Below are 17,586 nucleotides of genomic sequence, written 5' to 3' on the forward strand. Positions count from 1 at the left end.
CCGCATCAAAAGCTTGCGGTTTGACTAGTTGCTGATAGCATCATAAATGGCCATGGCAATAGTTACAAAGAGGAATAACCAAAGAATTTGGTGGTAAAACCCATTATGAGTGTGGAGGGGGGTGGGTCTGGGACACCAGACATCACTGTTGAGCCTTCTGGAGGTATTGTAGGCATAATTCAACAGAAACATCAATGAAGGAAGATGGCTGCTTGATGACCCCAGTGAAATGCTCTCGAAGGCTGATCTGTTAGGAATGTTTTTTGCACAAAAAGGTTGCCATTTCGTTTGTCATTTTGTTTTTGATGGTAAATAGGATTAGGTAAGTCTGTGCACCCAATGGAACTGAATGATCACAGACCAACTCGGATATCACATCTAAAACACTGGGAAGGCTTATCCTGGCACACCTCAGGCACCTGCTAAATTCTATGGGCCCTCCACAGGTCACCCACCAACCAAGCGTTGGGGTGGACGATGCAGTCCTCTACATGAGCAATGATACATGTCCCACCTTGGAAAACTGAAGCAATGTGAGAATCATGTTTTGTTTCAATAAGAAAATGAGGGTGGATCAGCATCCTGAACATCCCACCAACAGACCAGAGTGACAGCACAACACAGTAGAGGTGCTCCACAGGAAACTGCCCTGCACATGGCAAACTTCTCTTATAACAGCCATCACATCCAAAAATTCTCAGATTGCACAGTAGTAACGCAATCAGTATCCAGGGGACTGAGATTGAGCTGTGCAGTTCTATGGTGTGCAACACAACAGACACCATTGCCCTGGTTTGTATCCAAATCCTACGCTCACCTATCTGGGTTCATACTCATGACGAGTTACCCCCAACTCTCCCAATCCTTACCCTGGACTCCTGATCTGAAATGTACTGGATACAATGATTTAATTAAAAAGCACAGAACACAACTTCTAGCTATGCATCAACTGCACCCTCACAAAACACCACATCTTAATTAAAGGCTCTGACATCACAAACATCTGTTTCAGTCTTGACCCTGATGTCCTCATCTGGACTTGAATTTTTCTAAAACGTCCTTACACACCTCTCTTATTCTTTATACCTTTTTTATTCAGTAACATGCACAGAAATGTCTTCATGCAGGGAAAATATTGGACGTTTATATTTACCAAGGCACTGTTTCTGTCTATTTCTGACAGCTGAATTACAAAATGACCTCTACTTATACAGGCACACAGGGTTTCACCCAGAAGTTAGTTTATTTATATTTTTCATTATTGAAACCTGAAAACCTTCAACGTGTAGAAATGATTTTTTTCACAAAAAATTAATAACATGCTTCTTGGCTTAAATTGAAAATATACCTCCAAAGTCATGATAAGTAAACAGTGTTCCTGAATTACTATGCACTGTACAAACATTTCACCCCTTTCTTGTCTGTTAAAGCTGCAGTTGGCAACATAAATCAGCCGGTTTTAGAAAAAAAACGCACTTCTACCTCCACCTAGAGCCTGTTATTTGTTTTGTAAAAATCCACAGCTCCCGGTTCTTCTGGTCCAATCAGAGCAGGGCTGTGTGAGATCTGACAGTCTGGTGTGCACTGACGAGCACAAACTCGATGAGAGGGTGATGAGAGGGTGCTCCGTGGTAGTGGGGCATGAGAGTTGTAAACATTAAAAATGTTGGCTAAGTCCACTCAATCTGTCATACTTGCCAACTGCAGCTTTAAACATGTCAGGCTCTCTAAATTGTGAACAAACACCCCTAAGTTATCAATATACACACACACACACACACACACACAGGAACACTGCTCTTAAAATTTGCTATTATAGAAGGTCTAGAAGCATTTCCATTTTCACAACAAAAACGACTGACCCATATGTCTGTTATTCTTTACAATATCAATTCATTGTTACATCTGAGATCACACAACTTCTAAACCTGTGGTAAGCATCCATTATAAATGCTGAAAATGTTTCTTGTTCAATTAAGCACTTTACTATTGGACTGCAGGCTGGTAATATTTTGTCCACTTATATCCCTTTGGGGCATCAGCCTCCCCCTAACCAAAGAACAAAACAAGTTTTTGCACCAAATATTTTGGTTAAGTCAAGTCAGGACCTATGCTTAGAAAATAATAATAATAAAAAATCAGCTTCTATGTCAACAGTGTGTTTCAGCTGGACAAGCCTCTTCCCATGCTGAGTCTGGAGGAAGGGTTCTTGGCCCTGTGGAATCTCTCGTGCCTCAGGCAGTTGTCCTGCCGGTTGAACCTCTTCCCACACAGCCTGCAGCTGAAGGGCCGCTCGCCCGTGTGGACACTCTGGTGCGTCTTCAGGCGCGTCTTCTGCGTGAAGCGCTTGCCGCACTCCGTGCAGCGGTAGGGCTTGACGCCGGTGTGGCTGCGCTGGTGCGCCTCCAGCTGGCAGAAGCGGGGGTAGCTCTTGCCGCACAGCGAGCAGATGAAAACGCGGTGGTGGGAGCTGGCGTTCATGCCGATGCTGCTTCGCCGGTGCATCAGGCCCGGCGTCCTGGGTCTCATGACCAGGTGGCGACTGGGCGGGAGGCTGTGTGTGTATGGAGAGGGAGTGTGTGAATTGGTGGGGGCCTGTGAATGAGAGGAGATCTGTGAGGTGTGTATGTGTGAGCCCAAGGCTGCATGTGTGGTGTGTGTTTGTGAGTCAGTGGGTATGAATGTGGGTCTCCCGTGTGAAGCCACTGTGGGATGTGTGGCCATATTGAGTGAGTAAGAAGTGCTTCCCTTGTCTGTTCTTGGGATTGAGTGTGCCTGTGGCTGGACTGCTGCCATGTCCACTGTCTCTTTGGGGTGTCCATCTTTGCTTTGAACAACAGTATCTGGGAAGTTTTGAGAGATAGACATGCAACCGCCCTCTTCTTTCACAGACACTGAATTAAACAGATCAAAGTGTAAATCCTCTGGGAAATCCCCTGAGCCATCCTCGGGGCCTACAGCGAACAGGTGTGCTTCAGAGGAACTGTTCTGCTCAGTGTTGTAAGAGCAGCCTGGATCCTCATCTTCCACCTGACAGTGTGTTTCATCAAAGGATGGCCAAGACTGTGCCAGTGTGTCTATTGCCCCACCATCAGACTGTATGCCCTTTGACCTATGCTCACAGTCTGAAAGACTGGGTGTCTGGCCTACTTGAACTTCCTCTGGCTCTCTTTTCAATGTAAAATCCGACCCTATGATATCCCCACTGTTGTGTGTTAGCTGAGGCAGATTATGCAACACCTCTCTGTCCCCATCATGTATAAATGGTGTCATTTTATCTTCTATTGATGTTTTTCCCTCTTCTTTTGGAACGGCCTCTTGCGTAACTGTGTTAGAATTCACAACAGGATATTCTAAAGGAACGCACAAAACACAGGCATTACCATCTATGAAAAAACGCTAAAAACAACTTAAGCATCAATAATGCTTTATGTAGCAGCATGGTGGGCTAGGCCTATAACAATACAACACGCACTAATAATGCAATAGCAACGTTAGCTAGCTACACTGTAACAGTTCATCTTACCATCGCCAGGGCTTTCGACCTGGATACCGACAGACACCCGTTCAGGAATCACGCGTATGGCAGCTCGCTGGGCTTTCCTAAGGTCTCTTTCTGTGAAAAATAATCTTTTCTTCAGAGTCTCAATCTCATTTTCTCTCCGACACATCTCCAGTCTTATTACTACATGGTCATCCTCTACAAGTTTGCTTATTTCTGCTATAGCGGCTTTTGCTAGAACCTCCATTATAGCAGTTATCTGTGTTTGGAAAGTAGTACTGGCAGACATTTTCGACTTTCTTTAACTGTTTTCATCAGACGTCGTCCTTTATTTTCAGACACTTAAATTCAGAAAATTTGCTAAGAAATGCGTAGCCTATGTTGATGTTGATTTCCTTGGCGTTTCCGTGGACAGCAACATCACCAGGATGGCTACATATTGCCATCTATTGGAATGGAAGACAATCACTTAGATCTAATTTGCAAGAATCCTCAGTAGGCCCATTTGTTGGAAATTGTATTCTACTCTGACGTTAGCCTGATGTTACTCATACTGTCACAGTAGAGAAGAACAAACAGGTAGTTTGTTCCCATTATTCACACTTATATGCGTTGTTTTGACCAATTTTATAGCCTATATCTAATTAATAGGGATTGAATTCCCTCTGGAATTATTCCACTGTTTGTTTTTTTGCTGTGTCACAATTATTGTACTAATCATGCCTTACAGTTACACATTCGTTTAAGACTGAATATTAGCAACATGGTTTGCTAGAATATTCACTAACAAATATGCTGTGAGGCTGTAAGAAACAACTCATAAAAAGTGATGAAATGAAAAGCAATTTTCTCATACTTGCACACTTATGTTAAACAAAGAAATCATGAAAATATATTGTTTAGGCAATATCTTGTATACTTTTACAAAGGCCAGATTACAAGTCATTGGATCATAGTGATGTTTCAAACAAACTGTTTCACCTTAATTGTCATGTATTCGATCTTGTATTCAGTCTTTCAGCCTATTTGAATGGAAAATGTGGTCTCTTGGTATCATTGTGAACACTTCTGAAAAAAGAAAGCAGAAAAAATATAGACCAGCATGTTGAAGGTAAACTAGCAGCTTGATGTTATTGTGAGTACTGTTGCAAATATGATGAAGTTTAAGAAGAGACTTTCTAATGAGGAGACATGGCACTCAAAAAATCCTCCATAAAAATGCATGGGGTTAGTTTGTAATGCCAATATGGCGGTTGTCTACATATATCCCACCCCTTGAGCGGCAAAAAAGTCGACATGTGAATACATTGTGACAATCATGTGGTGTGTTGTGAATACATCGTGCCAATCACGTGCCGCTGGAGCAAGGTTGGTGTCGTGAAGCCTTGCGCACGTGCAGTTCTGCCCGAAATAGATGCCCATAAGTGCCCAAAATCCGTTGCAATATGGCCACCGAGTGGAGGGACTTTGGTTTAAGGCCGATCTAGCCATCCTCCCTGGATGCGGCCACAAAAAGAAAATCGACCCCCGATTGCAAAGAAGTATAGTGGTAAAATGTTACACAAACAGCAAAATAATCCAAGCCAAAGTCCAAAGTCCAAGCTTAAATCTAGGTCAAGATACAGCACTGCTGAAAGATGCTTTGCTGCATCTGGCACAGGGTGCCATCATTTGTGTTTGGAACAATAAAAAATCACAAGACTCAAGGCATCCTGGAGCGAAACACTGCTCAGTGTCAGAAAGCTAGGTCTCAAGTTATGGGTCCTCCAACAGGATAATGACACAAAATACACAACTAAGCATGCATGAATGGCTAAGAAAAAAATAGTGTAATGGCTAAGAAAAAAAAACATATGAACCTCCTATTGAACAAAGAGCTTAAACATGTTGTTTGAAGAAGGCACCCTTTAACCTTGGGAGTTGAAACAGCTCAGAAAGATGGGTCAATCTACCTGTTGATAAATATAGAAATTTCATTAGAAACTACAGAAAACAGTTTTTGGCAATGTCTCTGAATACTATCCAACACACTAGTGTTATGGATTGTTCATAATAGCATGAAAGTAATGCAGACAACAGTAGTAAAGTTTACCAAAATATATTTGAAAGTATAAAACATGTTAAAGAACTGTGGTGAAGAATAAGATGTCTAGGGGGAGAATATGATGTTTTTGAGGTGATGTAATGCAAATGCCAGTATGCTGAGATATGAGTAAGAGATTAAGAAAGAGTGCAGATGTCTGTGGGAGAGCCTCAGAGGAAATAGAAACAGTTGAGCAACATGAGAGACAGAGACAGACAACCCCTTATATAGCCAAACCCTCTAACCAGGTGTGAGTCATTAACCAAGCCTTGGTGCACTGGACAGGCCTGAATAGGGCACAGGGGCTCATAACAATTAGGTAAAGGGTAGCCTACCATAATTTGTGTCCATGCCATTTTCACTTTATTTTATTATCTAACATCTTCTGTTGAATGAAGAGTCAAAAGTTTCAAATTAGAAAAATGTAGGGTACAAATCTGGCCACGGCTGTAGTTATGTATTAACCTGACGAGCCAGATCCACATTAAAATGTAGGGTCTGGGCACTCACCATTCGCAGTGCTCAGTCCGAGGGGCGGGATAATCAGTTGTCTTTCAAATTCCCTCTGCACGCAATAGGACAGCGGCAGAGCTATGAGTCCCATGCGTTTCCCACCAGCGGAGCTAGTTGGCTAGTTCAAACGTTTGCCAACTTAATAAAAGCTTAACTCGTGTCACACTGTTCGCCAACAGCAACATCCATCTTATTTGTTTTCAAGTAGCAGGGAATTCAAGCCAAACAGTTGCAACTCTGCCATCAATCATTATGTTAAGCCCAACTAACGACTCTATACACGATTTTATTGGCCTGATTGAGTTTTGATTTCTGGAGCTCACAAGCAAACGGAGAGTTGCTAGACTAGCCCTGGCAACTGCCGCTAGGGGCGTGTCTAGATTTCTAGGCTAGTTATGTATATCAAGCAGGAACTTGCATGGGCCAATAATAGGTCTTTTGGCTGTAAATGCTTCTATTTTCAGTGACTGTTGCAGTCACTTGTGGGAAGTGCATTTGGAATTTCCACTATCAACAAATGTCATCACACAACAACATCACGCTTCCTGTCACAAATAAACAAAACGGAAGATAAACATTATTTTGTTTATTTTATGACAATGCATGGCAACTTGGTATAAAAGTTTATCATATGCATGCACTACATTGGTTGTTAGTTTGTTTCATATACAGTGCCTATAAAAAGTATTCACCCCTCTTGGATATTTCCCCTTTTATTGCTTTAATAAATGGAATCTTTGTCAATTTAATTTGCCCCTTTTTACAATAATTTACAAAGATACCCTCTTTAATGTCAAAGTGAAAGCAGATTTCTACAAAGTAATGTTGATTAATTAAAAAATATATAATGCAAAAATAATTGATTTTATAAATAGTCAGAGGCGGACAGAGTACACAGTTTCATTACTTGAGTAAAAGTACAGATACCCTTTGCTAAATTTTACTCAAGTACAGATGTCTACTTAAGTAAAAGTACTGAAGTACTTGTTTTTAAAAGTACTTGAGTATCAAGAGTACAAGAGTAGCCTACATTTTCTAAATATTGCATTACTACTGCCACAGTGCTTACATTTATGTACAGAAACGTCCTACATGGAGTTATGAAAAATGTTAATGTTAATACCTTGGAGAATGTAAAAGGAATTGAAAGTCATTTTCATCTTTTTACCATGTTGCCAGGGATGGGCAGTATTTCTAATACATGTATTTAAAATACATATTTCAAATACAAAATACTATTTTCTAATTGAAACACTTGAAGCAAAAACTAGAAAACTATAGAATAAAACTATAGAAATGTAGTGGAGTAAAGAGTACAATATTTGCCTCACAAATGTACTTGAGTTAAGTCATGAGTACTCTCCAAAAATGATACTTGAGTAAAGTACAGATCCCTCAAAATTGTACTCAAGTACTGTACTCAAGTAAATGTACTCCGTTACTGTCCGGCTCTGTAAATAGTCACCCCCGTTAAAGTGTAACTCCGGCGAAAATTGACCCCAGGGTCTTTTTCTGCTTTTAAACACATCAAATAAGCCGTGGAGACAGTATTTTTCGTTGATCAACCACTACAGAGCTTTCCCCGGTATATGCTATAGCCCCAAATTGCAAACAGTGGATTAGCTAAGGGATTATATACAAACTGAGTGAGTGTTCAAGAAGAATAATGGTGGGGGAGACCACCCAGGCACCTATGACAACTCTGAAGAAGTTTAAAGCTTCAGCAGCTGAGATAGGAGAAACTATGCATATCAGCAACTTTAGGCTGAGTTCTTCACCAGTCAAAACTCTATGGGTGAGTGGCAAAGCTCGACTAAAGTTTGCCCAAAGACATGTGGGAGACTCCAAGGTCAAATGATGAGACCAAAATTGAGCTTTTTGGCCATCAGACTAGATGTTATTTTTGGCGGACATTAAACATTGCATATCACCAAGCAAGAGCAAGAGAACTATGACTTGGAACAATGACAATGAGCCGAAGCCTAAGCGAAAACAGAAATGGTTTAAACAAGGTGAATGTTCAAGTGGCCGAGTCAAAAGCCCAAAAGAAATTAATCCTATTGAAAAGCTGGACTTAAAAATGGCTGATCTCCTTCCAACTTGGTAGAGCTTAAGCAGTTTTGCAAAGAAAAATTGAGTAAAATTGCATGCAGTATCCAGATGTACAAGCCTAATTAAGACCTATCCACGCAGACTGCTTTTATTGCGGCCAAAGGTGCATCTAGTGCTGACTTGAAGGGGGTGAATATTTATGCAATCACTAGTTTCGCATTATATATTTTTAATTAATTAACATTATTTTGTAGAAATCTGCTTTCACTTTCACATTAAAGAGGGTATTTTTGTAAAATATTGTAAAAAAAGGCCAAATATTCCATTTATAAAACATGTAAAAGTGGAAATAGCCAAGTGGGGTGAATACATTTATAGGCACTGTAGTGCAAGGCAATGGTGAACACAGTGAATCAGTGTGTCCATTAGTATATCACAGACAGCCCTGGTCTGATATGCTGTCATATACTTCCTCTTTATCATGAGTAAACATACTGTGGACTTGACGGGTGATTCACTATGACATAAAGTAGGAGTGCGAGAATCTTGTGGGTTGGGAGTAGAGGGAGATTCCCAGAGATATAACATATCATAACAATCACTATCATCAAGTTCTAGAGGTATAAACACTTCTTACACTGTGTGACACCACCACTGACATCTGAAAACCAAAGTGCAGTGCCTTAGTAAGCCAGTAAGAATGAGAAATAGAAATAGGGCTCTGTATATCGTGATAATTCCTCACCAATGATAAGCCCCTAATTTTCCTCACAAGACATAGGTATTGATTGTTTCACAATTCTTTGATTAATCCTGGTTGTCCACAAATGAACATCAAAAACCCCTAATACTAACTGGCCCTTACTTCAATGATGTGGTGCTACCTGAATTGCTTGCATCTGGACTTTGGGAAAACAAAGTAATTGACATCCAAGTTTTCTTGATTATTTTACTGTCGTCTGTGGGATTCTCTTTGAATTGTAGACCATTTGTCAAGTATAATTCAAAATGTAAGAAATAGGCATTTCCATGTGGTTAGTTGTTTTTTTATTGTTGAATGTAAAATGTGCTATATTGTAATATATTGTTATGAAATTACCTGAGACTTCATGTGAGACTTCATCTTGGTTATAGGTCAGAGTATGCCCATATTTGATATTTCCGTTTCTGACAAATAGCATTTTGGCAGATATCATTTTGTCACAAACCTTTATTAGGTGGGTGTGTTGTTAGACAGGATGCTGATGACTAAAGGCTATTCATGTGACACAAACCCACAGAGTGGCTTAATAGTTCCTGTTCAAGTGTATAAAAACCTGGCAGAAAAACAAGAGCAGCAGTAAGCTGTGGAAGACCAAAGCACCATGAAGAATCCCACTCTGTGTGTCCTGCTCAGTCTGGTGATTGCAGTTCACTCCAGTCCAATATCAACAGCTCTTAACAAGCAAGATGAGGACATGGCAGAGGTGCAGTATGCAGAAAGTTCTGTGAAGGCTGGCAACAGTCAAAAGCACTGACAACTTTTGATAGTTGACATTTTTCTGTCTCTTTTACAGAGGTACCTGAAACGATTCTATGACTTGCAAGAGCCAGAAGATACAGTTCCCTGGCACAAAACAAACCTGCAGGAACTGAAACTACGTGAGATGCAACAGTTTCTTGGACTCCGTGTGACGGGAAAGCTGAACTCTGAAACTCTGGAGGCCATGAAAAAGCCTCGCTGTGGAGTTCCTGATGTTGCTGAATATTCCATTTTTGGTGAAGGGCTCAAATGGAACTCCAACAAGTTAACATACAGGTGAAATGCATTTGAAAATAGCTGGTTTGTGCATAACAGCACTGAATGTATGGTGACCCTTAATGCATTGATTGTTTTTAGAATTGAAAACTACACACCTGATATGACTGTGGCTGAAGTGGATGACACCATTGAAAGAGCACTACAAGTGTGGGCAAAAGTTACTCCCCTGAGATTTACCCGCATCCACAGTGGCATAGCGGATATCATGGTGTCCTTTGGTAAAAGAGGTAAAACATGTTTTTTATAACATCAATAACACACCCCAGATCATTTTCTACACCCTTCTGGATAAATTACCTAAAACGCTAAATTAGCTGGCATGAACACATTGTATGTAGAAAATTACTTGAATTAACATTAACACACCTACAACTTTGCTTAAAATATGTGTGAAAAATGATCAGATAATCAGATCATATGCATTCATCACATAGGCTATTGACAACAGTCAATATTGTGTAGCATCTTGAACTGACACAGGGTCAGCAAAATGTTGATTCTCTGCCTCCTATTCTGCTTTCAGATCATGGTGATTTCTACCCTTTCGATGGGCCAGGTAATACTTTAGCTCATGCATTTGCACCATCTGCTGGAATTGGAGGCGATGCACATTTTGATGATGATGAGACTTTCACTTACCGTTCCTCTCGTGGTAAATTCTTTTACATATAACTATATAATCATTTATTGCCTAAGATTTTTTTCTCGTTATATTTGCTGAACACTTAACTTGTGAAACAAACATGTTTAATGTTCCTTTGTATCTTTACCATAGGTTACATATTGTTCTTGGTGGCTGCCCATGAGTTTGGTCACTCGTTGGGCTTGGGCCACTCACAGGACCTTGGTGCCCTCATGTATCCGATGTACATTGACAGAGATCCTGACAATTTTGTGTTGTCAGCAGATGACGTCACGGGGATACAGTCTCTTTATGGTAAGCATTGATTTGAAGCCCTCACAGTCTAGCTAGGATTTTGTTTTCTCACAATCCGGTGTCTTAACACACAAGTTTACTCTCTTGGGAACAGGCCCAAACATCGATGTGAACCCTGAAGACCCTGATCCTAAGCCTCCCACTACACCTAATGCCTGTGATCCTAAGATGGTGCTTGATGCAGTCACAACTTTGCGTGGAGAGATGATATTCTTCAAGGACAGGTATGAGATTGATTTAGCACATAGACTACATCAACCTATCCGATCTGATGTCTATAAACTTGGTACACCATAACATAAACAAAAGTGTTTATTAATCCTTTTGAAGATTCATCTGGCGGAGTTATCCACTGAGACCAAATCCTCAACTAACCCTAATGAGTAACTACTTCCCTGATGTCCCAGAGAATATTGATGCAGCCTACGAAAATCCACAATCTCAGACAGTGTTAATTTTCAAAGGTGCAAACTACATGCTACAATGCAGTGTCATTAACAGTTTCTGTTTATACCTCTCTCTCCAACAAGTGTCGCTTATAGAAACTCTTTACATATCTCCAGGTCAAAAGGTTTGGTCGCTGGATGGACAGGTCCTTGAAAAGGGATATCCCAAGAGCATAACCAGCATGGGTTTACCAAACTCTGTGAAGTACATCACTGCTGCACTTCATGATCCTGTCACCAGCAAGACATTGTTCTTTGTTGACAAGCACTACTACAGGTATATGCAACATATCAAATGTATTCCAAGTACAAAGTGACTATTAGTTGTGCTGTATCCTGACAACTGGCTCTGCTCTGCAGCTATGATGAAATGCAGAAGAAAATGGATGAGGGATATCCTAAACTGGTGGCAGCTAGTTTTCGTAGGATGACTGGAAAAGTGACTGCTGCTTTCATGTTCAAAGGTATGCAAGAATTGGATTTGGACTTGTCTTACAAGTTACCCTGCAGATGTTGATTAGCCTAAGATCATAACTTCAGAATTCTTCAACCTTTTCCAACTAAATATTTTGCAGGTTATGCATACCTCTACAGTGGCCCCAAGATGTATGAATACCACTACAGGACCAGGAAATTCTACCGAAAGCTGACCACAAACTATGTATTTAGCTGTTAGGTGTTATGTACACTCCTATTCTCTCTATTTGATTTATGAATGTCAAAGGTAACATTGATGGTTTGTTGAACACTCAAAATTGTAAATTATTTTACATGATATTCATGTGAAATTAATGGCATGCATGGTTGTTAATTGAGTGAAAAAATTAATGAAAAGTTGTTCAATAAAGATGGATGTCTGGTACACTATCTTCAAACGGCTTCCATCATTAAAGGGGATTAAGTATCATATTAATGAATGAATAGGAATATTCATGTCAGTATCAAAACATAAGTAGGCAAGCCTTATTTCAAAATGAGGAGTGTTTATATGGGAGGAAAACTGAAATCCTTGGATTATGTATAATAGCCAAGCCATATACCCCATGCTTCAAAGCCACTATGACTGCCAAATAAATCATGCGCATCAACACTTGATGACTACCACCCTGTAATAGCAAAGTATGGTAAAAAAAATATTGATCAAGATTACATTTACAAAAGCAGGAAAAGGGGGAAATATCCCAGGGGGTGAATACTTCTTTTATAGACTATGTTTATATTTGCTCATTGACCTTGAAGAAACACAATTTCATTCCACTTTGTTACACTTCTAACAAGCTATTTAATGCTGAAACAATTCCATGCACTGTGTGCCGTTGTCACTTCAGCTACAGGAATTTAACCAAATCTAGCTGTCGTAGTTGGATGTGGGTCATTTTTTTGGCATCATACTCTGAAAAGCCATTTTTAAACAGCAACATCTGGAAAACTCTCTCACCTGTAGCCTTCAAATTTACAGTCAATATCTGTTACTGATAGCATCCAGACATGGAATGTCAGGGGTGTAGCTCAAGTATAACCTAGAATGGTAGGTACTTAAACTTTTTCGAAAAACGAGACTTTGATCATTCAAAAAAGTATGTTTGGACCTGATACCTGTTGTCCGTTTTTTGGAATATGGCTCTGAAGTTGGGCGAAGAGGTGTTTTTTTCCTTCATTTTTGAGCCTTAATATCTGTGAAACTTATCATCTAAGAGACCAAATTGTGTAGTGTTTAACCGGGTACCAGCGACGCTTACTGTAAAATCTAAGTATTCTATCTGAAAAACAGGGGGCTCAACAACTCTTCAAATGTGCTATTTTATTTCACCAAGCCAAATTTTGGAAGAAGTTAAGAGTGCCTACCATTCTAGGTTATACTTGAGCTACACCCCTGACATTCCATGTCTGGATGCTATTAGTAACAGATATTGACTGTAGACATTGTGAAGGCTACAGGTGAGATAGTTTTCCAGATATTGCTGTTTAAAAAGGGCTTTTCAGAGTATGATGCCAAAAAAATGCCCCTCATTCAATATTTTTTTAATGAGAAAACTATTAACAGTAGAGACTAATAGTTAATATTTTGGATTTTTCTTATTAAGAAGTGTATCTTTTTACTAGAATTTTTTCAGGAAATTCTGAGATGGTCAGGTGAGAGGCATTGGGTGAAAGGAGACGGAATGACTCTCGTATAACCTTACCAGTGTAGCACTGGTTAGCAATAATGATTTGCTAGTTCTTGCTGAAGGTTATGTTCCTTTTGCAATACTGTAGTTAGGTTGCCATCAGGGAAGCTGACAATTCATTATGTACTGTACATGGGTAAACAGAAGAGTTGAATAATTAACATTTCTTAGACAGCTGATATACTGATTAGACAATACATCTTTGCAGAAAGTAAACAAACATAACAAGAGTTTCATTCTAGTTTAATATGAATTTAGATCAAAACAAAGATCTCGAGCTTACAGTCAATGTTAACACACCTGTGAATAAGACGGAAAGAAATTCATAAAAAATAAATGAATGAGTGAACAAAGTATCAAATCAATTCATTTTGCAGCCATTGTCTCAAGAAAATTACTAAGAAATGGAAAGATACTCCACACAATTCATTTACACTTTTCAGTTATTTATCAAGCTTCAGTGGATAATGGGATTTTTGGAGGTACGGATAACCAACTCACCAAATCTTTATCAAATCACAGATTTGGCCTTGCCACACTTGGCACATGGTCTTGTGGAACGTCTTCTAAGTGTGTAGCCTTCAAGTGATTCTAAGGAATCTGCCCCACACAGGCTGCAGGATTCCCCTTTTTCCTTTGACTTGTGGTACCACATGTGTGATTTAAGCTGGCCTTTGCTAATAAAGGACTTGTCGCACACATTACAGCTGAAAGGCCTCTCTCCTGTATGAATACGAATATGATTCTGCATTTGGCTCTGGAAAGGGAAGGTGATCCCACACCACTCACAGGTCAGTAGCTGCTTCTGTTTGTGACTAAAACGGTGCTTGATGAAATCCTTTGGACGGTAAAAAACCTGCTTGCACTCTGGGCAAGTCATGGTGGAGGTTACTTTTACTTTTCTCCTTCTTCTGATATCCTTAGCTGGGATTCTCTCAACTTCTTGTGTCTCTGCTATAGTTGTTTCTGTGGTCTCTGCAACAGCAATTTTGGGCAACTTTCTTGGTCTTCCAACACCTATTTTGGGTGACTTCCTTGGTCTTCCAACCTTTTTCTTTCTTGGTATTGATGAATTTGCATTGTGGTGATGAATGTTAGAGGTCGGACTATGGCGCAACACCATCGTACCCGACTCTGCTTCTTCTGTTAATCGGTCCACCTCAGCTGCTTTCAATTCAAACTCCAGCTCACCAAATTCACCATCCCCATACTCAGACCTGGTGCAATCAACAGGATCCCTCGAGTACACTGTTGCCGTGTCATCCACCTCTTCCTCAGTCAACGGAGATGTTTCACTATCATCATTGACCCCTGCAGTACAATCACACGTCATGTTAAATTAATTTGAATAAAACCTTACAGAGTGGTACTTTTTCATGTCATGCTTCTAATTGAAAATTTTATTTTATGCTGAAATTATGAACATTGCACTGCTCTGTGTGTGACTTTTCTGTCTCTGCTACCAGAAAAAAAACAATAGCCAAAGCGTAGCGTTAGACTATGGCTTACCTAAGCTCCTTACCTTCAAAATCATATTGTTGTTCATCAGGGAAGTCCCACTGAGTGACTACGGTAGAACTAGATTTCGGCTCCAAATCAGTTTGTTCATTCGACGTTTGGAGATTGACTGAAAATTCCCCGTAAGACAACACGGAAGGCTTCTCATGCACGATGTTTCCCGCCGTGTTCACATCTTGCGGTGACACCAACTTTTTTTTAAGGTGATCGATTTCATTCTGTTTCTTACAAAGTTCTTCGATGAATGCAGCAAAAGTGTTATCAAACAATGTAATGATTTCAGCAACAGCCTTTTTGGCCAAGTCATCCAAAATAAGAGCAACGTGGGACTGTACAGTCGACATCTTTCCACAATATGACCAGATTAGTGCTATGCTGGTTACTTGCTAACAAGTATGATGGCTAATCGGTCCACTTTCCTGTTGTTCAACTACTATGTGTTACAACCATTGCAGCATAAACAACGCTGATCAAACAATATAAAATCGTTACTCTGTATGGATTGTTTACCTGTCTAAGGTTATGCTACATATCTGTCGTTCACTGGACTCCTCCAGTTCTTACTCTTACAATGGCTGCCTTGATGCAGACCAACACGGATATAATGGTTGCCACCTACAGGCTCGGAGTCAGAAGACGAACATTTTGTGGCTTTTCTCTTTCCTCAAAGCCCTTTTATATCTTTTGCCTTCCACTCACTCTTGCAGGAAAACAGAGAGAAAAAACATTAAAATAGTCTTTTCTAAAAAGATGGGTTTTAACAATATGCTAGATATAGCATATTGGGTCTTGAAATATTCACAAGAATCCATAGAAATTGAATATTCATGTCATTTGATCCAATATTAGTTATGCAGATGTATCCACCAATTTAATTAAAAATAGAAATTATAAAGATTTATAAGTTTTTGTAATTATTCCATATTTAGTGTAGTCATTCCATATCAGAACCCCTGAAGTATAATCAAAATACAAGCATGAAACTTCAATGTGTTACCTTTCATTTGAGACCAAGATTATGCTTCTACAAAGGGGTTCATATGGAGTAAGCATTTTGGATAACCAAAAGTCCTATGGGGAGTTTCCATAGGGCATTTTACAAAACGCATGAGCATACCTTGGCAAATAATGGTCTAAAGTAAGTAGTTTTCATTCTATATTGATCTAGGCTACATTTGCACACAGCTTCACAAGACCTGATGCTGGCTCAGTTGTGTTTCTAAGTCATCTCAAGTGACCTAGAGGGCTGAAATGTGGTCAGTTCAGAGATGCTTGTTATCCGGCAGAATGAGAAAATAATATTCTAGCCTCTGTAACTCTGTGTCAGTACATCACAGTTTTTCTGATTGTTGTCCGAGAAACTAAAGTGTCTAAGCTTCCCAAAGAGGTCAGGCATTTGATTATAGGCCAAAGAATGTAGGAGCAATGATCTCCTAAGTAGATGATGTACACTGTCGGGCAAAATACTCAAAATGGGGCTTATGCATAAGAATTTAAGGCTTTTTTTAAAAACACAGTCTGTAGGGCCCTTAGATGGACAGGGAGATTATTCCACAGACTGGGTGCAGCTGAACAGAAGGCGCGGTCGCCCATAGTTGATGCCTTGTCCTCAGAGGCTGGAGGAGGTTGGCCTGTCCAGAGTGGAGATGGCGTGAGGAGGAATGGGGGGTAATGAGTTGTCTGAGGTACAGTATAGGGGGGCAGTGCCATGGAGGCACTGGTGGGACAGAAAGGAAACATTGAATTCAAGCCAGGAAGCCAGTGGAGGAATTTGAGGATGGGTGTGATGTGGTGGTACTTCCGCACCCCCATCAGGATCCTGGCAGCACAGATCTGGATGTACTGCAGCTGCTGGATGTTTTTGCTGGGGATCCAGTTGTCCAGCCTGGAGGAGACATTGGCGTGGACAAGTTTTTCGGCATCGGGGAGAGAGAGTATGGGGTGGAGGTTTGCAATGTTCCTGAGCTGGAAGAAGGAGGTATTGCAAAGATGTTTAATGTGGGCCTCAAAAGTCAGGTGAGGGTCCATTCTGACATCGAGGTTTAGATTGAGTATGAGAGGTGGATGTTGTGGCCGGATAAGGTGAGCTTGGGAAGCTATGGGAGGGGGTTGTCACCGCACTTGGCCTCGAAGCTTTTACTAGTATTTTGTACTTCTACTTTCAGTACCCCCCCCCCCCCCACACACACACACTTTTTTACTTTTTAACATTAGTTTACATGCTATCCACCCCGTTACCATTATTGATCTGGCCCAATATATTTTTCTCATAGTTTAACATGTCCTTTTTCAGATAAAATCAAGTCAATTTTTTATTATTTTTAATCCTCAAATGGCACCATTTGCCAAGAATGACCCATAACCACTGAGCTACAGCAATAGAATAATATTTAAGCTACAATGCAGAGGAGAGTACATGTAGCTAGGAATTACCACTGCATCTGTCAGTAGAGGATAGGAGTGGCCACATACTGTACTGTATTAAGTACTAGTCAAGTGTGGTAGGAGAAGTGGTAGAAGAGGAGGTAGAGAAGGGAAGAGACGTAAGTGGAGAGGACGGAGGTAG

The 17,586-nt window shown here is 40.3% G+C and overlaps 3 protein-coding genes across 4 annotated transcripts; 1 reads left to right on the plus strand and 2 right to left on the minus strand.

The window, feature by feature from the left end:
- Nucleotides 1–1,133: 1,133 nt before the first annotated feature.
- Nucleotides 1,134–3,901, minus strand: LOC143134039 (uncharacterized). Of its 2 annotated transcripts, none has more exons than XM_076294103.1 (2): nt 3,527–3,901; nt 1,134–3,326 (listed from the first exon to the last, which is right to left on the minus strand). In XM_076294103.1, the coding sequence occupies exons 1-2, from the start codon at nt 3,789–3,791 to the stop codon at nt 2,164–2,166; spliced, it is 1,428 nt and encodes a 475-aa protein (XP_076150218.1). In that variant the 5' UTR covers nt 3,792–3,901; the 3' UTR covers nt 1,134–2,163. The 2 variants fall into 2 exon arrangements, with proteins under 2 accessions (XP_076150218.1, XP_076150217.1); XM_076294102.1 differs by having other exon boundaries at nt 1,134–3,353.
- Nucleotides 3,902–9,474: 5,573 nt separating this feature from the next.
- Nucleotides 9,475–12,201, plus strand: LOC143135114 (collagenase 3-like). Its single transcript, XM_076295837.1, has 10 exons — nt 9,475–9,616; nt 9,707–9,948; nt 10,030–10,178; nt 10,475–10,603; nt 10,727–10,888; nt 10,983–11,112; nt 11,219–11,352; nt 11,452–11,611; nt 11,695–11,798; nt 11,910–12,201. The coding sequence occupies exons 1-10, from the start codon at nt 9,515–9,517 to the stop codon at nt 12,008–12,010; spliced, it is 1,413 nt and encodes a 470-aa protein (XP_076151952.1). The 5' UTR covers nt 9,475–9,514; the 3' UTR covers nt 12,011–12,201.
- A 1,528-nt stretch (nt 12,202–13,729) lies between these two features.
- Nucleotides 13,730–15,583, minus strand: LOC143135115 (uncharacterized). The gene is made up of 2 exons (XM_076295838.1): nt 15,025–15,583; nt 13,730–14,813 (listed from the first exon to the last, which is right to left on the minus strand). Exons 1-2 carry the CDS (start codon nt 15,362–15,364, stop codon nt 14,014–14,016), a joined length of 1,140 nt encoding a protein of 379 aa, XP_076151953.1. The 5' UTR covers nt 15,365–15,583; the 3' UTR covers nt 13,730–14,013.
- Nucleotides 15,584–17,586: the final 2,003 nt, after the last annotated feature.

The sequence above is a fragment of the Alosa pseudoharengus genome, unplaced genomic scaffold (genome assembly GCF_046254945.1).
Source record: "Alosa pseudoharengus isolate Yale_2024_CS ecotype anadromous, Long Island Sound unplaced genomic scaffold, YU_APseudo_1.1 YU_APseudo_1.1_scf_2, whole genome shotgun sequence".
NCBI classification, from domain to species: domain Eukaryota; kingdom Metazoa; phylum Chordata; class Actinopteri; order Clupeiformes; family Clupeidae; genus Alosa; species Alosa pseudoharengus.